Raw genomic sequence first — 26,161 nt, 5'->3', positions numbered from 1 at the left:
TAGATGAGGAGGAAAGTGCATGTGGGAGGAAGGAAGGAAGGAAGGAAATGGAATTTATGCAGTCATTGAGGAATATTACCTAAGGCAGCTTGTGATGGAATGTACTAGGGGTTTGAAAGTGCTAGATCTAGTAATTACATATCAGAGAATTTGTCTATAACCAATATGACCACATTGGTGGGAGTGATCATGTGGTCTTTACTTGGGAGGTGGCTAAATGTGTGGAATTTTCAGTTAAGAAGGGAGGAATATATGGAATTACAGGGTTGGTAAGTATGGCAGACTTAGGAGATTGCTTGAAGTAGTTCCATGGCATGAGAAACTACAAGGGCTAGATATTGATAGTGCACAGGAAGTGGTAAAGGAGTATTGGGGGGGGGGGAGTAATAGCACACTGCATACCTGGAGTCAGGACGATAAATCAAGTGGGGGTTAAATGAATAAATACCATCATTAAGCAGAAGCTACAACAAAAGACAAATTTGTGGAGGAATTCAGTGAGAAAGGTGCCCAGCAGGCACATGAACAGTGCAAAGCACAGGTCAAAGGGTTACCAGTATGGTAAAAAAGGCAAAATCAGAGTATGAAAGGAAATGAGCAGTATAAAAAAAAATCTCAAAGATGAGTAGAAAGGCTTATGTGTTGGCAGTATGTGACAGTTTATTTAGTGGTATTAATTCACAACACATAAGAAAATAATTATTACTTATTTGCTAATATTTCCTGGTGTTATATCCACTGTCTTCAGAGCACAAACATAGTTTGTCAGTACATGAAATCACAACAGTTTGGCATAATAGTGGGACTAATTTAAAAAATTGTAATGGACAACAAGGAACTAAAGTCCTAATTGAAACCATCTATTGTTGGATAAAGAGAGAGAGAGAGAGAAAAAAAAACATGTTAATTTTATCTTAAAATGACTGCCTGCTAGCCATACTTGTTGAGGTTTGGAGAATGTTTTAAAGCTGCTGTTGATCCCAAAAATGATCTTTCTTTCTCTGAATTATGACTTCTGTGTAGAACTTTTGTTTTCTTCCATCTGATCATGCATGAAGGGGTATTCTAGGTGTGGTTTGCTAGTCCTGACTTGCCATAATGATAGTGGCAGATGTCGGTAATTCTTTTTGTCTGTTCATAGTGAGCCAGGTCACAAGTACAAGGCACTTCATATACCCCTGAATGTGATAAAGGAGAGAGTTTGTTCTTAGAGTTTGAAAGGATGAATGTTGCCATATGGTTTGAATGTGGCACTGAGCTGATATTTATTAAGCACTAGAATATCTTTTCAGATATCCCTGAATGTATGAAATGGTAACAATTTTGCTGTAGTCTTGTGTATAGAGAATTAAGTAATGGAGGAAATTTCTGGGGAGTATTTAGTATTTTTTCTATTCTTTGGGGATTATCCCATCCCATTCATGTGTTGTTTCCTATCTAGGAGATTGACTACCACGATGCGACTCCTGGTTAACTACTGGCATAATGACGTGGTGAGGACTCGATCTCTTCCACATATTGATGTATGTGGAAGAGATAGAGTTGTTTGCCACATATTCATGCTCTGTGTAGATCTGTGTATGTATTCACAGGGCGAGTTTCCAGGTGACCCCCCTTATGAGACCAGCATATTCACCTTTAGTCGAAAGAGACAAGATAAAGGTTTCTCATGTTGTAGACAGGAATCGAATCCAGGTGTTTCCAACCAAAAGGACTTTGTCTGTATCGAGTGAGCTACAGAGGATTATAGCCATTGGCTAAAAAAGTGTGACACAAGTGAGTTCAGTAGTAAGAGCATTGTCATTAGAATAAATAGCTCTAGCTCTGTGAGTTAGTGTTTTGAGTATACCATATTTTTGATATTTTCTTATATTTTGTGTTATGAATTAATACTGTTAAATAACCTGTCATAATCTCAAGTAGTGTATTAAAAAAGTTCTTTTGGTACATTGCAAGTAAAAGAAAGATATGATTATGAAAGAATAATGAATGCTGATGGTAGGGAGGTAACTGAATCTGGTGAAATAATTGTATTACTAAGTGAACACTTGGCAAGAGTATATTATATATCATCCAGGTGGAGATATTGCAGTAATGGTAATTGCAAATTACTGATCGATCAGCATATCAGGAGTCGTAGTCAGGGCATTGAAGAAGTTGGTTAAGAGCAAAATAAAGAAATGGATAGACATAAATAGAATACTGTATGGGGGGGATAACATGGTTTTGTGAAGGGTAGGCCATGCCTCAGTAACTTGCTCACCTTTTATAATACAGTGATACTGCTGGACTTTGCAAAAACGTTTGACAGGGTACATGGAATTCTAATAAATAAATTGTAGCACACGAGGATGAATATAAAGTTGGTGATGGAGAGATACTAGACAGTAGTTTATTCAGGAATCGAGTCCAGTAGAAGGTGTGTCACAGGGCTCCATTCTTGGGGCATCACTGTTTACTCTGTACAGTAATGATATCAGAAAGGATCTGTGAAATTATTCAGTTGTTTGCCAATGATTCAAAATTGGGTAGAGCAGTAGTTAATAAAAGTGATGTTAAATATTTGCAGGATGATGATTTAGATAGACTGGCAGTATGGCCAAAGGAGAATGTGAATCACTTTAATGTGGCAAGGTGTAAGATTATTTTGAAGATTTTGGAAAAGTTTGTATAAGCTTGCATACAGAAATGGGTTGACAGAGAATGTCTACTTTGCAATAAACAGCATGGGTTTACTACAGGAAGGTCACGTTTGAGTAATTTGGTCACATTTTATAATGTTTTATAATCCATGACACTTTTGATAAAGCTTTGGACTGGATACAGCAGCATGGAGGGCTGTTGCATAAATTGGAGAATATGGGTTGAAAGTTTATTTTTCACTTGGTTAGAGTATAATAAATTTAGTTTAATCCTTTATCCAAGTGTGAGCAAACAAAGTTTGCGCCTGAAAGTATCTTCAGGACTGGGTTAAGGTGCTCCACCTTTGCAACGAGTTGCCCTGGTGTTGTACCACCTTAACCCAGTCCTGAAGATACTTTCAGGCGCAAACTTTGTTAGCTCACACTTGGATAAAGGATTAAACTAAATTTATTATGGAGAATATGGGATTGAATTATAAACTATTAGCTTGGATAAGAGGATGGCTGTCAGATATCAAAAAGTGGTGTTGTATGGGTGAACAAATCTGCAAGATTTAAGGTGACCAGTTGTGTATCACACTGGTAGCCCTTGGATTGTGATTCAGTCTTTACATTAATGACATTGGAAGATTGAAGAAAAATATAGCCGTTTGCCAATGATGCAAAGATAGACAATCAAGAATGCCCTTGCAGAATGATTTTAATAGGCTGGAATTGCAGACATGAAATGGTTCAGTTCAGTGTTAGGAAATGTAAAATCATGTGCTTTGCTGCAATGAGATATCCAGTGTCATATTAAATTGGTGAGATTGTGCTAGAAGTAACTGATTGTGCAAGGGATCTTGGTCATTTAGTAGATAGGAAGTTGAAGTCAGGGATCATATAGCAAGGATTGCAGATACAACTCAGAGGATAATTGCAATGCTGAAACTAACATTGATGTGTAAGGATAAGAAAGTTATTTTTCTTCTTTACAAGACCTTGATATGACCTCATTTGGACTGTTTTGCACAAATCTTGTATCCTGGTTTCCTAGAAGATGTTGATACAGTGGAGAAGGTGCAAAGGAGAGTGTGAAATATGATATCAGAATTGTGTAGGTTATGAGGACAGATTGAAAATTTTTGGACTGCAGACACACTAAGAAATATGAGAAAGAGAGGTGATATAGATGTACAAATGTATAATCATTTTTGAAGGGTTCATGCAGGATACCAATAGGTGGAATTTTTCATTTTAGAGAGGGCGGAGAGAGAGAGAGAGAGTACAAGAGAGCATCCATAAAAGTCGAGAATGAATGCACTCAAGAAAGGGTTGAGAGCTAAATTTTTTCTCATAGAGCCATGTGTGATTGCAATGGCTTTACATTGGTTTAAATTAAAAATACCAAGAAATTATACAGGAGTTAGCTGGAAAAGAGATCAATGCAGCTTGGGGAATTTTCAAAAAATATTTAGTAGATGCAATGTCTAAGTGTATACCATGGGTGAGAAGGTTAAATAACGTAGGTGTGAGATGGATGAATAAAGAGATTAAGCATGCAATACAGAGAAAAAGGGCACTGTGGAAGCAGCATAAGAGAAGTGGAAGTAACCAATTTCATGAGGTCTACAAAGACCAGGCATGGAGGGTGACTTGGTTGGTGAGAGTAGCTAAAGAGAGGTATGAACAGCAGTTAGCTAATGAAGCCAAAAAGAATCCTAGGGAGTTCTTTCGATATGTAGCCAGCAAAAGAAAGAATGATTATGGAAGGATGACATTGATTGGAGGAAATGGTATAAAGACAACTGTTGCAGAATGTGTGGTGGAGATACTTAATGAGCAGTTCATAAAGATCTTTCAATCTTGTGAATGTGACTTCATGGAGAGATTAAGAGCAGTTGATGATGGGGAGGAGAGACTGACTGTAAGTGAGCAAGAGGTGTTTGGGGAGTTGAGTAAACTAGATGTAAATAAGGCTGTGGGACTTGATAATATATCACCGCGTATTCTGAAGGAATGTGCCAGAGAGTTGACACCTGCCTTGACATATTTTTTTAATACGAGTCTTGCACTTGGTCAAGTCCCTAAAGAGTGGAAGGAGGGCAAGATTGTGCCACTTCATGAAGGAGGTGATCGAACTCAAGCATCAAACTATAGGCCTATCTGTGTGTTGGGTGTTGTGGTTAAGTTGTTGGAGAAGCTTGTGAGAACTAGGATCCAGAGTTGGGTTGACAACAATGGTATAATCTTTGATGGACAGCATGGATTTGCTAAAGGGAGGTCATGTTTTAGTAATCTACTTACTTATTACAATAAAGTGACTGCTTCCTTGGACAGAGGAGAATGATACACAGTAATATACTTGGATTTCGCAAAAGCTTTTGATAGAGTACCTCATGATAAGTTGACAGTCAAACTAGAGCAGATGGGGTTGGATATTAGATTAGTGCATTGGATTGGAGACCAGCTATCTGATAGGTATCAACAAGTTGTGTATGGGGGTGCAATATCCAGGAAAAGGAAAGTCACTAGTGGAGTGCCTCAGGGATCTGTTTTAGGGCCATTACTATTTAACTTGTATATTAATGATATTGGAGAAGATTTGGATGGAGATATTCAGTTGTTTGCAGATGATGCAAAGTTGGGACGAGCCATGAAGAGTGGTGAGGATGTTGTGGCCTTGCAGGAGGACTTTAATAAGTTGAGTGATTGGGCAGGCAAATGGGGATGTGAGTTCAATGTTGCAAAATAAGGTTTTAAAATTTCAAAAACAAAGATGGGATGCAGAATTTATGCTTGGCGAGAATATATTGTTGGAAGTAGAGGAAATAAGAGATCTGGGGGTGATAGTGGATAAGGATCTAAAATTTAGGGAACACATCCCCAAAATTGTGAAGACAACACAAAGACTTCTGGGAATGATGCGGAGGACACTATGTGTAGAAGTAGGGAGATTCTTGTTCCATTGTATAAGGCTTTGATTAGGCCATACATGGACTATTGTGCCCAGATTTGGTCACCTGGTTTTCAGAAGGATGAAGAGATGTTGGAAAGGGTCCAAAGGCGACTGACTAAGGTAGTTTCTGACCTCTGGAATGTCGAGTATGAGGAAAGATTGAAAAGATGTAATTTGCAGAGTCTAGTGGAGAGAAGGAGGAAGGGAGATATGATAGAGACCTACAAGTTGGTAAGGGGTTGTTATAGGATCAATGGTGGAGAAGTTCTACAGAGAATAGTGGGAGATCAGGGGAGAACCAGAGGTCATCCCTGGAAACTGTATAAAGAGGGTGTGAGTATGGGAGGCAAGTTTTTTTCGTGCAGAGTTGTGAGTGATTGGAATGCCTTGCCTGAGAGTGTGGTGTCTGCAAGGAGTTTGAATGTGTTTAAGACGCGGTATGATGAGATGTGTGTGAGATAAAATGACCTCCTAGATGAGTCTTTGACTCCATGAGGTCTTGTTTAATAATAATAATAATAATAATACTTGGTTTAATCCTTTATCCAAACACAGGCAAACAAAGTTTGTGCCTGAAGTATTTTCAGTACTGGGGCAACTCGTATATAGAAGCTAATGACTTCACATCACTTGCATTAGTATCCTATAATGCAAAGCAAATATCCTTTATGAATCCCGTAAATACCTCTCAATAGTTTAAATGGCTCAGTCAGGTCTCCCTGTCATCTTCTATTCACCAAACTCTGTAAAAAAATAGAAATAAGGAAACAAAATACAGACTGACAGTGCAATTGCCAGTCTGTTATGTATATTGACTTGAGAAAATTGGTGGATAAGATAGTGAATAGTAGGTAAAATAGTGAAAAAGGATAGGATGAAGGAAAGCAGAGAAAAAGAGATGACGAATCACTTGAGAATAGTGGTGTATGGAGAATCCATTATTAGAGGCATGGCAAATGAGAGATTCCATGTTTTTCTTATGAGGGAGGATTATCAGCATAACTGATGCATTAAATATGAAAAGCAAGCAAGTTGTTGTTGGTTTGTTGGAAACAATGACTTGGTGAATATCAGAAGAATGTGAGGATGGATATATACGGAGGTTGTTGAGGATAGTGAATGATAATGGTGTGGGTGGAAAGGTAGTTGGTGTGTTGCCAGAGTGTGATAGTGATGAGTTGAAATGGAGAGAAGGGATCATGAATAGCATGTTGGCAGAACTGTGTATGGAGAAGGGAATGGAGTTTGTAAATGTGTGCGATGCATTTGAAGGAAGGATGGATTTGTATATAAAAGTGACAGATTGCATCTAAATGGATTTGGTGTGAGTTAGACTGTTGCTGCAAAGACGAGCAAGAGAGCAAAGGAAGTAAGAGGTGAAGCAAAAGATCAGGAGAGAAGAACTGGTGAGGCTGAAGTGGATTAAATGATAATAGTAGTAGTGTGAGAGATAATGATGAGAGAACAAGGATGTAAGATGAACAAGGAAATGGGAGAGTTGGAGTGGGCACACACATATATAGAGAGAGAGACAGTATAAAGAGAGTGGATGTTGGAAGTAGTGAATGTGTGTATGGGGGCCTGGGATGTAATTGAGTCTGAGGAAATAGATAGGTTAAGTTGTGATAAAGGTGATTGGGAATGGTTAGGTGTTCATCATCATCACGAACCATGGGCTCACTGCCCGTTGGTGTCCGATGCCTCCTTCACTATCTTCCTCCACCTTTCTTTGTCCAGTGCACAGTTTCTGTACATCCATTCCACACCAGTCCTTTATGTCGTCTGTCCATTCTATTCTGTTTATACATCCATAATACCAAACATGAATGTCTTCATCTTCCTGTCCTCACTCATTCTGTAGATGTGTCCAAATAATTGCAGCTTCTGTTTTACGATCTTCTGCATTAGATTCACCTTTGGTTGTATCTTCCGATAGAGATGCATGTTGCCAAAATTCTTTTTCTTGATTCTGTATTTATTACCTGCATTTCAGATCCATAGAGTACACCACTAAAGATGCATGTTTCCAGCAATCTTAGTTTAGTTTGCAGGCTGATCATCACTTTACTTTTCCAGATGTTATCCATGGCCTTCAGATTTGTTCTTCCCTTTGCAGTCCTGATCTTTATTTCTTTTTTACAGTCCAAATCATATGTCATTTTACTTCCCAAATATGTGAACTGTTCTACATTTTCTATATCAATTCCATCCACTTGTATCTTTTGTTTCATGTTCTTCTCATCGGATACCATTGTGTTTGTTTTTTCCAAGTTCATAACAAGTCCAAATCTCTTTCCTTCCTCATTTAACAGTTTCAATGTTCTTTTGTAGTTTTCTTTCATCTTCTTCCATAATAACAGTGTCATCTGCAAATCTCAGATTGTTAATTCTCATTCTGTGTACAGGTATTCCTTTGGAAGCTTCTTTCATTTTATCCATTGCTCTTTCTAAATGTGCGATGAAAATGCTTGGTGATATTGGGTCTCTCTGTCTAGTACCTCTGCTTGTTCTAAACCATTTTCTCAAATCATCACCTATTCTAACTGCTGCAACTGCATTCTTGTAAACATCTCTTAATATAGCTATTTGTTTTCTATCAATTCCATAGGATTCTAGCACTGCTAATGTCACTTTCTGGTCGATACTGTCAAATGCATTCAGAAAATCAACAAAGCAGGTATACATGTTTTTGTTTTTTCTCCTAGCTTTCTCTACTATTAACCACATTGTCAAAATCTGTTGAATTGTGTTTCTATCTTTCTTAAATCCTGCTTGCTCATCTGCAAGATATGATTCCAATTATGTTCTCAATCTTTCTCTCAATATCATCATCTTTGACGAGTCACTTTACCAAGGTGACTCGTCAAAGCAATTGTTCTATAATTTTTACATTCTAGCTTATTTCCTTTCTTGTATAATGTCACTAATATCGATTTCACCCCCTCCTCTGGCATTTTCCCTTCTTTCCATACCATATTACATAGTTGGTGCATTTCTGTAACCACACTTTCGCCACCATGTTTAATCATTTCTCCAGTGATGATATCAATACCAGAACTCTTATTCTATTTTAGCTGCTATTGCTTTTTCTACCTCTCCTCTTAAAATGTCTACATCAGGTGATATCAGCTTCAATTCTTCAATCAGTTTCCCAACACTGCCTAAATCTGCTGTGCTAAATCTGCTAAATCTTTAATTGTGGTCTGTTTTGGTTGCCATCTGCCATTAATTGTTCTAATCATGCTGTTCTATATTATTGCATTGGGCTTCTGACTGCTTTTTCACTGCATTACACTTTCTTTTATATTGCTCCTCTATTTGTTCTGATGTAACCCTTCTTATCTTCAACATTCTCTTCTCCTGTACTAACTTCAGTATTTCTTGTCTAATCCACTTCTTCTTGATCTTCTCTTCTTCTGGTACTGTTTCTTCACTGCATCTTCTATCACCTTCATTACTCCTTTCACTCTTAGATTTGAATTTTTTCTCTGTCCACACTTTTAAGTTACAAAGAAGAAGGTACAAAACACTGTTTTGTACCTTCTTCCTCTTTCTCCTTCACTTATTCTTGCTGTGTCTCTTTGTTTGTGATGATGGAGTTTATATTTTCTTTTTAATTTCAACTTGATGTTTGCAACTACTAAACTATGATCTGAGTCTATATCTGCTCATTGAAAAGTTCGACACTGCTGTTATCCGTCTTCTTTTAATTGTAATTATATTGATCACGATCTTGGTTTTCCCATAATTTGATCGCCACGTCCATTTTCTACACTCCTTTTGTTGGAATCTTGTTTTACAGATCATCATCTCGTAGTCCATTGCAAATCTAAAATTTTTTCATCACGTTCATTTCTTTCTCCAGAACCATAATTTCCCATGACACTTTCCCAGCCATCATTACCTATTCCAACTTTGGCATTCCAATCTCCTTCAATAATTAGTACATCTTGCTTGGGTATTGTTTCTATTGTCTCTGTCAGATCTTTGTAGAATAAGTCAATATCTTCATCTGTGCTGTCAGATGTGGGTGCATATATCTGGACTATTGATATATTAAATGGTTTTGCTTGAAATCTTGCTACTATGATTCGTTCATTGACTGGTTTGTAACCTAACAGTACCTCTCTAGCTCTTTTTTAAGAAGGAAACCAACTCCTGCTTCTTTCTTGGTATCATGCTCTGACCATATGACTTCGCATCTCCTGATGATGTCCATCGCATCTCTGGGAGTCCTAGTATATCACATCGATATCTCTTCATTTCCTCATCAAGTAATTCTAGTTTCCATGACATCCAAAGTGTTTGTACATTCCATGTTCTTACTGATAACATTTCTGTTAGTTTCAGTTTCTGTTTCCTTTCGGTATCCCAATTGCTCGATTGGTATCATGGACCTTGTTCATCTGGGTGACGTCTGAACTGGCATGTTTTATATGTTGATTGTATAGGCATCAGATAACAATTGTGCTTTTTCTTTACGGTCAGAGCATCGACACTCATCTGACTGACCCCCCCCCCTCCTCTATCCAGGCTCGGGACTGATATGAGACCCCTAAGGATCCCATGGCAGAATTGGTTGGGTATTGGGAAATCACAACCAACAAGTGGCATGGGCAGGACTGGTATAGACTTAAAAGTGAATTGCTGTGTTTATTTATAAATGCCAGGAGTATCAGGAATGAGAGAAATGTAGATTGGAAGGAAGAGACAGCATTTGGGAAAGGAAATGAACTTCTTGAGAGACAGTTATCGTACGCATCATGTAACAGAGGGCACTCAAGGATCAACAGTCTTAGATCTAATAATTTCATCAGATTGATTTTGAGTGGAGTGTCACATTATCTCACAGTCAGTGAGAGAGACCATGAGGTGATCATCATTGACGGTAGCCAACCATATGAAAACCTCTGTGAGGAAAGGATATATGTGGAACTACAAGTCTAGTAATTATGAAAACATTACAGGATGGCTTGGATAAAATGCTTCATCAAAACTGACCAAAAAATATTTAACAACATCAATGTGCGAATGTATTACGATGGTCAAGAGGCTGAATAACATAAGTGTCAAATGGTTAAATGAAAGGATTAAGCACAAAATTTGAAGAAAAGGATACTGTGGAGATAGCATAAGGTAAATAATGATAAAAATATCAGTAATAATGGTAACAATCAGTTACACGAGAAATAGAATGTAATGCAAGAGATATACGAGTAGTTTCTTCATAAAGGACAGAAGGAACAGAATGGGAGGGAGAGTTTTGCTAATGATAATAGAGGAATTAAAACTGCATAAGAGAAGTACATCAGGGTGACAGAGGATCAGAGGGCAGTTCATTTGAGACTATCTAGTGTGTGATAGAGAACAGCAGGACCAAATATGTAATTGGTTGCTGCTATTATCCAGAGGATATCAGGGAGAGTGCATACATCTGCATTCTCCCTGATATCCACTTGCAAATTAGCATGATGAGTAGAGGTAGAGTAATTATTATGGGGGATTTCAACTATGGGGACATAGATTGGGAGGAGGGATGGGCATAGGCAGGGAGGAAAATGGAATTTATATAGCTACTGAGAGGTATTACTTGAGGTGAGCCAGCCTGGTTGGCTGAGTGGTTAGTGTCTCAACTCTCCATTTATTTATTTATCGTATGGCATGTACACGTGGTTAAAAGACAATGAGATAAAATACACATGAATATAGATAAGATACACATATATGATAATATAAATAAAAAGTAAAGCATCTACATTCAGGCAAGTACAAACACAAAATTTATGACAAGCATCAGACAGAAGATTAATCATATTTTAACATTTAGGTTTTTAATCCAATCGATCGCCTCTGGGGATAGGTCAAAGATATCCTTAAAGTCACCTGGATATGCCATCAGCTCACATTCCTGTATTATATGGCGAATGGTTTAGGTCTTGGCTCCACAGGGACAGTGGGGATTTGGTATCTTATTCCACTTTGAAAGTAAGTCTCCACATACACCATGACCTGTATGAATCCTGTTAGCTGTCATCCATATATTCCTGGGCAGGTCAAATCCAGATGGTTTTTGGAAGATGTTTATATAATTATGAGCTTCAGGTGATACTGTTTGGGACCACAGTACATCCCACTTACTCACCATACTGTCATTCTGGCTAAGAAGATTACAGGTGGTTTTTATGGCAGGTCTTCTGGATTTTAGTCTATTAGATAAAGCATCTAGAATAAATTCATGTATTGGAAGGTTTGGTTATTTACAATTCTTTTATATTCACGAAGCAAGGCTTCCTGTAATCACAGTTCCAGAGAAGCAATATGGCTCAAAGTGGAGAGCCTAATGACTCCTAATGCAACCTGTTATTAAACGCAGAGTGGAGTTAAGTTGAGCATCTAGTTTATTGACATGGTAGCTATTGAACCAGACAGGAGCACCATGCACTGTAAACTAGACCCATGGCAGTGCACCACAGAGTTGTGGCACTTGAGCCTCATATAGTACCACAAAGCTTCTGAACTATGTTATTTCTGGTGCAAACTTTAGCAGCGATATTAATCATATGCTGTTTATATGACAGAGTTCTATCCAGAGTTATTCCCAGATATTTAGGTGTCGGATTAAACAAAATTAATGTTCCATCAGCATATATCTCTGGTTTTTAATTTACAAGTCTGTTATTGAGGTGAAAGCAAGAACATTCGGTTTTACCAGAATTTGGTGTTAATCTCCATTTTTTATAGAACTGCCATAAAGCCATTTGTCAGTATTTCTTCAGTTCTTTTTATAGACTTGTTGCTGATCGCCAAAGCTAGATCTTCAACTTTCCAGCCAAGAGACTGCAGATTCAAATCCTGCCAGTGGCATTGATGTTTATGATTGTCCTACTAACCATTTACTATATGTACTGCTGTAATCTGTGTCTTGGCACTATGATCTTTGATGTCTTTGCACCATAAGAATCAAAAATAACTACTTTGAGGCGACATATAATGGAGAAAACCTTACAGAAAATTGGCATCCCTTATCCGCTCCACTAAAGACCAACCACTTCCCCTAGACCTACCTGGTGTTTACCAGGTCCCTTGTAGTTGTAAACTGTCTTACTTTGGCCAAACAGGCAGGACAGCAAATATCAGAATTTCTGAACACAAGGACTACATCCGGTTTCACAAGTACAGCCATTCTGGTCTTGCGGACCATGCTCTGGATACACGCCACAGAATACGGTGGAAGAAAGCTACAGTGATACACCGTAGCAAATACAAATTTGAAAGACTCTTTATGGAATCAGCCTCAGCCCTAAGAAATTCTCCAAACCTCAACAAATTTGGTTGTATGCGACTGCCCCAAATTTGGGAGGCCTACATCTGCAGACCTTCAGCCCAACGGCCAAGAACACCTACTTAGCCCGCTAGAGGGCACCATCAGGACTGTTAGGAGAACAATAGCTTCATCTCTTCATTCCCAGTTTCTGTGTTGTAGTGCCTATGTGCATGTAACTTTTTTGTAAGTTCCTTTAGAAAATGGCAATGTGACGTTGCCGAAATATCAGAAAATATTTATTAAAATTTAATTTATATCCTTAACTACGTTGTTCTATTCCTTAAGTGTTTTAATAATAATAAGACATATAATGGAAGGGGGACATAAGGTTCAAGAGTGTTGGATCTGATCATTGCATTAGAGAACTTAACACTAAATAATCTAGTTATTCTATCTCTGCTTGAAGAAAGTGGTCATTTGACTAGGAAGATTGCAAAACAGGCAGAAATTATTATTATTATTATTACGTGACACCTTCAGGGAGTTCAAAGACTGACTCATCAAGGGAGGGCACCTACTCTACTACTCTCTGTCTCCACCACTCAATCCACCAACTACAACTAACCGCAACTACACCAATGCCATCTACTGCCCACCACCACCACCACTAGCACTTCCATAGACAATCACAAACATCCATGCCCACGGCAGGATTCGAACCTGCAGCCTTTTGGCTGGAGAGTGGATACGCTAACCACTTGGCCATGAATTAAAGATGCCAAGAAATTATATTCTTGGTTTCAACCTTTATCCAAGTGTAAGCAAACAAATTTGCATGTGAAGTCACTTCACAATTGGGCTACTTGCATATAGAGGCTAATGACTTCACATTAGTTGCCTTAGTATCACATGCATTATGGGAAGGGCCAGTACTCAGACCAGTTTTGATCTTTATTGAGGTCTCATCACTAGAAGCCAGACCCAGAAGGTATATACCAAGGTTGAAGTAATGCAGAAGTCGTATTTCCATATACAAGTAGCCAAAAGGTGGCACACCTTATTACTAAAATACTCTGAATTAGAGACAGGTATTAAAAATTTTTCCACTTGGCTTTACCATAAATTAAAGATGCCAAGAAATTATATTCTTGGTTTTATCTTTTATCCAAGTGTAAGCAAACAAAGTTTACACATGAAGTCACTTCACATGCAAACTAAAAGAGTTTTTCAGATATGTGGCAAGTAGAAGGAAGAATGAGTATGACAAGATGATGTTAATGGTTGAAGATGGTGGAATAGTAACAGCTGTAGAGGATACAGTTGAGGTATTCAGTGAACAATTTATCAGGTTGTTTTATCCTTATCAGTGTGTTGTCTCATGATTTGGTGAAATCATGAGAAGCTGAAGTGCAGAGAAAATATGAGAGGATGTTTTAATTATGAGCAATGAAGAGATATATAAGGAAATAAATAAACTTGATGTCAATAAGGCAATAGGATTTGATGACATATCATCATGTGTCTTATTGGAATGCTCCAAGGAGTTGACAGTAGTATTTGCATGTCTATTTAATAAGAGTTAAAACAGCACAAGTCTGAAGAGAGTGGACAGAAGGTGAAATTGTTGTACTGCATAAAGGCTGTTACCAATTATATCCCAACCTATTAGGGTGGAGAATACTAGAACAATCTTCTTCCTTTGATTCGAATACAAAATAGAATAATCAGAACTACAGCCATTACTAATTTCTTGAATATTATTATTATTATTTAGGCCTCCACAGAGTCAAAAGACTCTTTGCAGGCAGTCCTCCCTAGGAAAAACAAGTCTATCAAGACTCAACATGGGAGGTCCCTCTTAGGAAACACAAAGTCTATCATACCACTCATTAAACTCATTGACCATTCTAGCTCTCACCACTCTATCAGGCAATTCATTCCATGGTTCAACCACCCTCCATGAAAAGATACCACTCCTCACCCTCTTGCTCACAGTTTCCTTTCGTAACCTCCAGAGATGGCCCCTTGTCACCACTCCTTCCTACTGTTCAACCAAGCGAAAGAACTCCCCAGTGTCAACCCTGTAACCACCTCTCAACAGTTTAAAAGTTTCAGTCATATCACCTCTATCACCAAACACTTCTATCCACCAAACTCTGCAGTCCACATTCCCTCAGCCGATCCTCATAACTAACATTGTACAGTCCTGAACCTCTCTTTGTTATCTACCTCTGTACCTTTTCCACAGTTAATTTATCCTCTTCAAATCCTGCGGACCAGGATTCAATTGACCATATTCAACTAGTGACCTGTTTGCCATTCTTAACATTTTCCCATTATAGAAACTCAATGTATATAATTGTATACTGTATGTAAGAAATTACATTGTAAATTTTACTGTATTTAATGTAAATTGTGTTTATATTATGGCTTGAACTTGCTTGCAGTTCCCAAGGCAAACAAAGAAATTTTTCACAAACCTCTGTGAGCACTTAGCAACAAGCAGTTACAATATATTGTCAAATGAAATAAAGTTAGGATGCATTTTTAGAAAAAGATTGAGAAGGAAGACTACCTCATGAGACTGAATAATGTTGACTTTTATTTTAAATGTATATTATAGGAAATTACTTTAAATGTTATATATTTTGTCTTAGTTATATACTGTATGTATACAGTAACGAACAAATTAATCTGAATGCTCATATTTTAAAGAAAAATTTTAATTTTGCAAGAAAATAAGTACAAATATTAAACTCCAACTTTACCTAATGATTTATATGTTCTCCTCTGTTCCTAATAAGTTCATTAATTTGCTTAGGCATGGGCTCTACTAATGTAGATCACATTTTTCTTATTTCTGCATCTCAAAACCATACTTTTCACAGTTTAATTTTCCAATTCTTCTTTTCAGTATAGCCCACAAATTTTCTATTCGGTTAATGTCGGGAGAATTATCTGGTCCCTGAAGCAATTGGTTATTGTGATTTTTGAGGAACTTTTTCACTTTTTTTGAAATGTGGAATGGAGCAAGATCTTGTTGGAAGATGACTTCTTTGTCTTTCTGGATCTGTAGGACCATTCTTTTCTCCACTAATTTGCGAACATAGGGTACTCGCACTCCTTGGACAAAGAAACGGTTCCCATTTGAGAATATTACCTTCTTCCACTTCTCAGCAGTCTAATCTTTGTATCCTTGTGTACAACCTCTTTTTCTGTTTAGGTAGCCTTTGTCACCAGTTGTTTCTTTTTTTTTTTTTTTTGTTCTGTGGGCGGTTCTCCCTACTTCCAGCAATCTTCGACAGACTGTCATGTCAGAAACATTAATGCCTCTAGCTGCCAAGGCTCTATTTAAGTCTACAGCAGACAATCTTGGATTCATTTTGCTTTTCCTAACTAGTAAATGATATTGAGTAAGAGTAGGTTTCCTTTTTTTGCTCACATTTTCCTTTTCTTTCAGGAGAGAAGGTAGTTCTCCCTAAATTTCTTTAAAATTGTATTAACAGTACCAAAACCAACACTACATTCATTGGCAGTTTGTCTTTGAGTCATGGACACTTTCTTGGAGATGTGTCCATTTTATAGCTACACAAAATGAATAAAACATGATGAATGTCAACTTATTTACACTATTAAAACAACACTATTAATAAACATCGTAGAGGCTGTTAAAACACGCAACACTCAACCAAAATAGTAAACAGAAAAACCAAAATTATTGTGAATGGAAACAAAAACCAAAAACTCAGCTTGTTGAAAATTTGGCTTGTTTGGATTAATTTGTTCTCTTACTGTACATGTATCCTCATAGATAGTCACTTAATTTTTTAGTGACTGTATTGCCTACATTTTAATTTTTATAGTAACCAGCATGGCTATGGTCCTTGGTCAAACACACTGTATAGTTCCTTTTAGCCTATTTCCATTTTCTGTTCTTTATTTTTAAGTATTTTCTTTATCAATCTCTATATTACCACTTGAAAAATGATTTTAAGATATTTTTTATAATGTGTAATATTACTTTTTACTATCTACTGTTATCACTTGTATTGTTCTAAATACTTGTTGCATCTGTTGTATTATATTTTCATTTGTGCTACTTCTTTAGTGTTAATAAAATTTCAGTTTCAATCTGTATATCTGGAGTTATGTTAAGGCATTGGAGAGATTAGTGAAAACTAGGATACAGAAATGAGGTGATAACATCAGTATTCTCTATGATTGTCAGAATGAGTTTGTTTAAGGGTGATCATGTTTTATCAACTTATTTATGTACTGTACTATAACAAGGTGACAATTATATTGGACAAGGGAGATGCTGATATATTTAGATTTTACAAAAGCTTTTGATAGACTGCAATGCAAGAATCTGTTAAATGAATTGAAACAGATGGGATTGGATAACAGACTTGTGAGTTGGATCAGTGACTGGCTGTCAGATAGGTATCAGAAAGTTGTATGTGGAGGTGCAGTATTCTGTAAGAGAAAAGGCACTAGTGGTGTGCTGCAGAGGTCTGTATCGAGGCCTTTTTTTTTTGTACAACTTATATATTAATGATATTGGGATGGGCTTGTGATATGCAGATGATGCAAAATTGGGTAGAACAATGCAGTCAAGCAGATGTGGCCTTACAGAAGGATTTGAGTGGATTGCATGAATGGACAAGTAAATGGAACTGTCAGTTCAGTGTTGCAGCATGTAAGCTTTTGAAATTTTATACGATGGGATGCAAAGTATGCACTTGGTAGAGAAACTTTGAAGGTGGGAGAGGAGCTGAAAGATCTGGGAGTGGTGGTGGAGAAGGACCTGAAATTCAGGGACCACATTGCACAAGTTGTGAAGTCATCACATCAGATAATGGCAATGATGCAGAGGATCTTGGTGCACAGAAATAAAGATATGATGATTCCATTGTGTGAGGCCTTGATCAGACTTCATATGTATTACTATGCACAGATTTCGTCACCTGGTTTTCATGGTGACAAGGATATGCTAGAAAGGGTCCAGAGAAGATTCACAAAAGTAGTAACTAGTCTTTGGAATGTAATTTGCATGTAAATTGCAAAGCCTCGTGAACAGGAGGGAAAGATATGATTGAGACATAAGTTGATCAGGATCGTTACCATGGAAGACATTTTTCATAAAATGGGAAAGGGAGGTTAAACAAAAGGCCATCCATGGAAACTGTATAAAGAAAGTGTGAACAAAGGAATTAGTAGAAGGTTATTTGCATGGAGAGCAATTGGTGAGTAGAATGCATTGGCTGAGAGTGTTGTGAATACAGACTCATTGAATGAGTTTAAGGATGGATGGGCTTTGTGTGTGATCATGTATATTTCCCATAATTAGTCTCCGACTCCATGGAGGTCAGATGTTAATAATAGTAATTTCTACAATCTCCTCATCACCTCAAAAAAGTGACCAGCGCTTTGTATATAAGTAGTCAGAATACTGGCCATTGTAGAATATCAGAATACATATTCTGATATTCTACGTATCAGAATATGTATGTCAGAATATGGTTCCACTCTACAAAGTTAAGACTTTGTAGAGTGGAACTATAACCCCCCCCCCCTTTACTCCTATATGTTGGTGCCTTCTTCATGCTTAATCTGCTATGTTATCTTGATGAGTCTTGAAATGCCTTACATAATTTAAGGTTCTTGTTTGTCATTATTCTCTTATTCTTCTCTGCCTCCTTTGGTGTACCCTACCAATTGAACACACTGAATTCACTCCTTGCCTTCCAGATACAAATCCTTATACTTGCAAGGTTTAATTAGTAGTCCCACTGACCTCTACCATCTTCACACAGTCTGTTTGGGAAGGGGGAGAGTAGAGCCACAGCAGTTGTGTTCCTCACTTTGCATCATCATGTACAAACAGCTGCATTTCTCCATTTAAACTTCCCCTGATATCATTAGCATACATGTTCAACAGTAATACTCTGAGACTACTTCCCATACATCAGTTGCTAGGCTCTTATCTAACTCACTAATCTGTTTCATGTCAGTTTACGTGAAATGCCTTCTTCCAGATTACCTGCTTAATCTTTCCATTCATCCATTTTATGTGTACCCTATTTAAACTTTATTTTTAAATAACAGTGACTCGGAAACTTTTATTTGCAACTTGTTTATGATTATTATTACTAAAAATACAGAAGTTACTTTCATTTACAAATGAGAAGTGTAAAATGATAACTTTCTCTTTTAGGGCAAGCATTTCTTCTTTTTGCATAATGGAAAATGAGCACAAGACTGTATTCTTCTTGTTGGTTATTTCTTAATGATATCTGTAAAAGTAATAAACTTCAAGTTTCATTCATTCGAGCCAAAACAATATATAGCCAAACCATGTCATCAGTTTCTTCTAAAATGAAGAATGACTCTATTACCATTTTTCAAGATGGGGTAAACTCTGTTCTTCCAGAAAAGATAATTCCCCAGTTTCTTGTCATTGAAGGAAATTCTCTTAGTGTGAGGTCGAAAAAATATTATCTTAATAACAATGTGTATATTGTAGGATTTGGAAAAGCAGTATTTAAAATGGCCCAAGCTGTTGGAAATATTCTGAGAAATCATATTGTGGATGGAATAGTTTCCATTCCTTCAGGAACTCTGAAAAAGGAATGCATTGAACAAATGTATGTAAGTATACTATAATTTAATTTTGAAATTTATATCTCACTAATTAGTGTCATGTAATGATAAACTTCATAAGAATATGTAAGAGCATGTTTTGTTTTTCTCCTCTTTTCTAAGAAAAGTTCTTAGGAAATTTTTTGCATCATACTAATTTACCATGCTGTTCATAACTTTTTTTTTTGCATCCATGACAATGTCTAGTCTCGTTAATTAAAGATATCACCGCATACGTGAATTGTGCATTATGAGGGATGCACTCTCTTGGTGCATCTAAAGACCAAGTTCTTTAATTTTGTACTTGTTTTAAAGATTACACTTATGTAGTGTTCTGTTTATTTTTTCTGATATCCATTTAATGTTTGAAATTGTCATGGTTTTACTCTATTCTGCAGGGTTATTCACAATGAAGGAGCAGATTATACTTGTTTGTGAACTTTTATTTCCAATGATACAAACACATATTATACATCACCTGATAGGAAAACTATAAGAGTTTACTTTTCCTCACATTCTAGTAGCACTTGAAACAAAAGATTCTTCAGTCACTTGCTCAAAGAGTTAACAAAAAATGGCATCTTTACAGGAGAAAGCGTTTTGTGTTGTTGAATTTGCAAAGCATAATTCTGTAATTGTGGTTCGATGTAAATTCTGTGCTCAATTTAAGAAAGAATCAGGGGAAAATTCTCCATGCTTGCTATGCTTGCCGCAAGCTCATTAATTGAGAAAGAAGTAATATTTATTTGTTAATAAATGTATGCATTTATAAGCATTCCATTTAGGCTTTTATTTTTGTAGACAGAAGACGTCTTAAGCTTGCGTGGCAATAATTGAAGTTTGTGTTTTGTATCAAAGGCCGATGCTTGCTCGTCTAGTCAAAGCTACCTTGGCTTGCTTGGTTGTTGGAGCTTCCAGGCCCTCACAACAGCACTGCGATTTCATGCTTGCGCATAGCCATTTCACGTCGTCTCACTCTGTTACATAAACACAGGCCATACGCAGTCAACGTAGCTCTAGCTAGTGAGCTTCAGCCTGCCTTTACAAGTCTGCATGTTGCTTGGGAAAATTAAGTTACAACAAACTTTTTATGACGATTATTGACCAGTTCATAAAGAAGAACCATAGGGTAGAATTTGTATTCAAGTAGCTAAATTGAAAAAGATAGAATATCATTTATGAAATAAATGTTGTATTTGTATGATTAAATGTACATAAATTTCTAAATATATAGTTTTAAATGGTCAGTAATTCATTATTCTGCCAATCAGACTTCAATCATACCTCTCACTCCCTGAATAATAACAAGAGCAAGTGTGAATTTCAAGACCGGCATTCGCCCCTGGAAAGAACCCCCTCATCATAAGCAGATTTACTCATGACACAAAAAATTTCAAGAAGAGGGATGCCTCTGTAAAATAAAAAGTCCAGGTTGTCCACTTGTTTTCAAAGTTAATGTTGAAAGAATTTGACAAACATTTCTATGCAGTGCAAGAAAATCCACAAACCATGCAAGCAAGGAACTCCTCAAACAACACTATGGTTTGTTCTCAGGAAACAGTTGCATATGAAAGGATACAAGTTGCAGTTAATGCAGGCACTGCATCATGGGGACAAAGAAAAACGTTTAGACATTTGGCATAAAAATGTTGGATGACATGGAGGCTAAAGCCTTTTGAGGATGACTCATTTTTTTCTGATGAATCAACTTTTCACTTAAGTGGTGAAGTGAATCATCATAACGTAAAAATATGGGGGACAGAACATGACATGAACATGCACTTGCAAGCATTGAACATGAAAATAACTCACCAAAAGTGAATGTGCTTTGTGCCATTTCCTTCAGAAAAATTTATTGGCCATTTTCTTTGCTGAGGCAACAGTAACTGGGATGCCACACTTCGATATGTTACAAATCTGGTAGTTCCCTCAACTCAAAGATGACTCTGCTTACTTCATTTTTGTGCAAGATGGGACGCTGCCTCACTTTCACCATAATGTCTATAATTATCTCAATGCAACTCTTCCTAACCACTGGATCTTTCGAAGTGGGACTGATGAGCTTGTGCTCTGCAAGTGGCCATCTAGGTCCCCAGGCCTGATCACTTGCAGATTTTATCTTTGGGGATTCATTAAAGATACTGTTGTGCCACATTGCAAGAACTTCAGCATTGAATTGTATGGCAGCAGGGAAAAAATGGTCTGTTGTTTTGATATGTGTCATATTACAGGAAGTACATACATAGAGTGCCTGAATATCTGACAGTTTTCCTGTCAGGTGATGTATAACTCATGTTTATATTGCTGGAAAGAAATAATTCATAAACAAGTACAATCTGCTCCTTCATTTTGAATAACCCTGTATATTTTTATTAGGCTTATGAAGAATTTTGTTAATAGCATTTTTGCTATTGCCATTGTTTATAAAGTATTGTTATAATTAAAGCTGTGATGAGCATGTTTGATGACCAGTTAAATTGTTATTGCTCTGTTTTTGGGGAATGTTAATGACTTCATGTTTTTGTGTTAGGTGGTGCCTATGTATTGGCCAGTATGCATAGGCTTATGGTGGCATCCATAAACGGAAGCATGTGTGTTCTGGTTTTTTCACATTCAGTGTTGTTTCTTTGTTTGTTTATTCAGTAGTTCTGAAAACTGTGTAATAGTAAAAGAAAGAATAAATTTAATAAGGATAGGATAGTTTATCCATTCTGAATAGTGTGCTATATCTTCATAGTGGATTCTTATCCTGGTTTGTCTGTTTTGTGATAAAAAAAAAAAAAAGGACATTTTCCTCGAGGAAAGATCCTGCCACCTTCCAGAATACTTAGTATTCGAAACACATTCTCCTCACGCACATGTAAAACTTTAACCCTCTCCATCCATTAAGTAATAAATCCTCCTGTTCTATGCACTTCTAAACCTTTAACCCTCTCCCCTCAAGGAATGAAACCTTGAGGGTAGTAAAATGCCCACTAAAATTATCATTAAACATCTCCACTATGTTAAATACATTTCACCATACTCACCGTTTCCATCTAACAGGCTCATTCATCCAGAACCATTTTTCCTGTCATCGGTCACATAACAAAAGAATTCCTTAAAATTTTCCTTGGACTAGAGAGTACAGATCATTTCTTATATTCCATTTTTGTCTTTGTTACTGTACCAGTCACTTTCCTGGCTTGATTCTTATATTCTTCATGCTGCTTCTCTCCACCTCTCTTTTTCATCTCAGTTCCTATTTGATTTCATTAGTCATCCATTTAGTAGGTCCCCAATTTATGAATACATATGTGTGTGTATATATATCTATATATATCAGCGGTGAATGCTGGCTTGAAATTCATGTTTGCTCTTGTTATCATTCAGGGAGTGAGAGGTGTGATTGAAGTCTAATTAGCAGAATAATGAATTACTGACCATTTAAAACTATATATTTAGAAATTTATGTTCATTTAAAAATCATACAAATACAACATTTATTTTACAAATGATATTCTATCTTTTTTAATTTAGATACTTGAATACAAATTCTACCCTACGGTTCTTCTTTAAACTGGTCAATAACATCGTCATAAAAAGTTGGTTGTAACTTAATTTTCCTAAGCAACACGCACACTTATAAAGGCTGGCTGAAGCTCACTGGCTAGAGCCACTTTGACTGCGTATGGCCTGTGTTTAAGACGACGTGAAAGGAGCGGAAATGGCTATGAGCACGCATGAAATCGCAATGCTGTACCGAAAACCTGGAAGATCCCACAACCGAGTAAGCCAAGGTAGCTTTGACTAGACAAGCAAGCTTCAACCTTTGATACACAATGCAAAGCTCAATTATTGCCGTGCAAGCTTAAGATGTCTTCTGTCTACAAAAATAAAAGCCTAAATGGAATGCTTATAAATGCATGCATTTATTAACAAATAAATATTACTTCTTTCTCAAGTAATGAGTTTGCGCAGCAAGCATAGCAAGCATGGAGAATTCGCCCCTGATGTGTGTGTGTGTGTGTGTGTGTGTGTGTGTGTGTTAAAGACACCAAGCAATTTTATAAACTTGGTTTTAAGCCTTTTTCCAAAATAAGCAAATAGACAAGTAAGTCAAGTTTGCGCCTGAACATAGTTCAGGTCTGTGGCAACTCGTGGTAAAGGTGGAGTGAACTCTGATCACTTTCCTTTAGTATCTCCCCTAATGTAAAGCATACCCCCTTGTGGAAATGTATGATGCTATGCATTAAAGGACGGGGCCACTACCAAGATCGGTTTCGACCTTTATTGAGGTCTCGTCAGTGGCAGCCAGACCCAGAGATGCCAAGGTTGAAGTAACGCAGAGCTTATAAATTTTACCTAAATAAGTTGCCACAAGCTGCTTTGACCTTATTAAATAAAAATCTCAGGATAAGAGAAAGATGTAGAAATTTTTTTTACCTTGGGTATACTATACGTTAAAAAACTTTCTACATCTTTCTCTCATCCTGAGATTTTTATTTAATAAGGTCAAAGCACCTTGTAGGAACTTGTTTAGGTAAAATTTGGTCGAAACCAGTCTGGGTAGTGGCCCCTTCCTTTAATGCATAGCATCACACATCTCTGCAAGGGCGATGTGCTTTACATTAGGAGAGATACTAAAGGAAAGTGATCAGATCTTACTCCACCTTTACCACAAGTTGCCTCAGACCTGAACTATGTTCAGGCACAAACTTGACTTACTTGTCTGTTTGCTTACTTGGAAAAAAGGAGTAAAACCAAGTTTATAAAATTGCTTGGTATCTTTAACATATAGTATACCCAAGTTAAAAAACTTTCTACATATATACAGTAAAACCCCTTTTTTACACTTTCCAGCAGACTGATGGAAAAATGTGTAAATAGCAGGAAATGTAAAAAAAAATTTAAAAAGGCTGAAAGATGACACTGTTAGTATGCGAGTCTACAGACTAGATTACAAAATTTAATGACTGAAAATAAATGAATTTACAATCATGTACATTTATCTATTTAAAAATATCTTTAATTGTTGATTGTTTTTGGTTTTTTTTCCGCCTGCCTCTCCACAGTGTATAAGGCATTAAATGCCCCATCATCTCCTGATGCACTTGCAATATACCGCCTCAAAACAGAGATAGCTTCCATTGCTTCTTTACTAGTAGGGGATGGTAGGTTCTTGATCACAGTCTTCTTCAAACCACTTCTTCCTCTTCTTCTTCACCAAGGTGGTTGGATAGGATGTCTTCTACACTTGGTACCATTGATCTGATCACACCAGCATCAACATAGTCTTGAAATGAGAAAGCCTCATCCATCACATACCAGTTGTTGGGCTCTGACATATCTTCTTCTTCCTCCTGTAGTTGTTCCTCCTCTTTCACAAACGTAACTCCTGCCTTCCAGAAACAATTGGATATGGTTTCAGTAGTAACATGCATCCACGCTTTGGCCACATAATGCATGGCATCAAGGATTGATATGGTGATCTGTTTTGGGTCCATACCATTATCATGCATAAACACAGCTTTTTCAACAAGCATTTTTCTATATTTCCATTTAAATGCATGATTGGTGCCTAGATCTAATGGTTGAAGCTCACTTGTACAATTAGGGGGAAAGAACACTAATCTAATGTTTCTGAGCTGCAGATCTTCAGGGTGTGCAGGACGTTTGTCTAGCAGTAGTAGTATTTTGCGGTGGTTTGTCCCCATTTTAACATCCAGAGCATGCATGGTGGATGTGAAGATGCTACTGGTCATCCATGCTGTGCTGTTGGCATCATACTTAGTAGGCAGATTTTTCATGTTCTTAAATTTACCAATTACCAGTGGAGGTAACTTTTCTGATCCATCAGCATTGACCATGAGCAAAACAGTTACTCTCTGCTTGCTGAGTTTTCCACCATGACACTTCTCTCCTTTAAAACACAATGTTTTACAAAACTTGGCAGAATGTTATAAAAGAGCCCAGTTTCATCAACATTGAAAATATTTTTCGATTCATAGTCCTGAATAATAGTCTTTAGTTCATGTTTCCACTGGTTTACAGTTTCCCCTGCAACACTATTACTTTCTCCACACTTGATTATACACAATATTATGACAAGTCTTGAAACGATCAATCCATCCATTTGATGCAATAAAACCATTAATCCCCAACCTTGCAGCAAATTCAAGGGCTTTCGCTCGGAGTATAGTACCATCGACTGGAATACCCGACGCTCTCATAGAAACAAACCACTCCACCACAAGTTTATCCAATTCATCGTATGTTGATGTCTGGATATACTGTATTTTCGTTTTTTTTTTTTTTTTTTTTGACATAGCGCTAGATTGCTTTGCATTGAGGTCAATACTTGACCTGTTTTTTATTATCGTGTTCAAAGTGGACACAGAGAGTCCAAGATCTTTTGCTAAATGCACGTACATGCGTTCTGGCATGCCAATCTACATGTCGCCGAATTGCCATCTTTTCTTCTACTGAAATACATTTTCTGTCTTTTTTTCTCCATGTTACTAACATGGATAATTCACCACCGCAAGTTGAAAGCAACTTTCACATGCTAAATTATGTAGCAGAAATTCTGCAATATCAATTCGTACTGTGATTGAAAAATCACGGTTTCATATTGCTCATCACTACATCACTGCTGCAAGCGTGCAAGTCACCGTGATGGTGGAAATGAAACTA

The 26,161-nt window shown here is 37.0% G+C and overlaps 1 protein-coding gene across 2 annotated transcripts in view; it reads left to right on the top strand.

Moving 5' to 3' along the window:
* Positions 1-26,161, top strand: part of LOC150100595 (glycerate kinase) — a 97,992-nt gene that overhangs the window by 6,820 nt on the left and 65,011 nt on the right. Inside the window, exons 1-2 of one of the 2 annotated variants that reach the window (XM_090401579.1) lie at positions 10,640-10,716; positions 19,062-19,491. In XM_090401579.1, the coding sequence (XP_090257705.1) occupies positions 19,094-19,491 (398 nt within the window). In that variant the 5' untranslated portion in view covers positions 10,640-10,716; positions 19,062-19,093. Of the gene's footprint in view, positions 1-10,639; positions 10,717-19,061; positions 19,492-26,161 lie in introns of those variants that run through there. The other variant, XM_090401578.1, reaches the window with a different exon arrangement.

The sequence above is a fragment of the Typopeltis vanoorti genome, chromosome 12, assembly GCF_054136105.1.
Source record: "Typopeltis vanoorti isolate ZY-2024b chromosome 12, IOZ_Tvanoo_1.0, whole genome shotgun sequence".
Lineage (NCBI taxonomy): Eukaryota > Metazoa > Arthropoda > Arachnida > Uropygi > Thelyphonidae > Typopeltis > Typopeltis vanoorti.
Note: the sequence above shows the minus strand (reverse complement) of the source record. Positions and strands in the feature narration are given on the sequence as shown.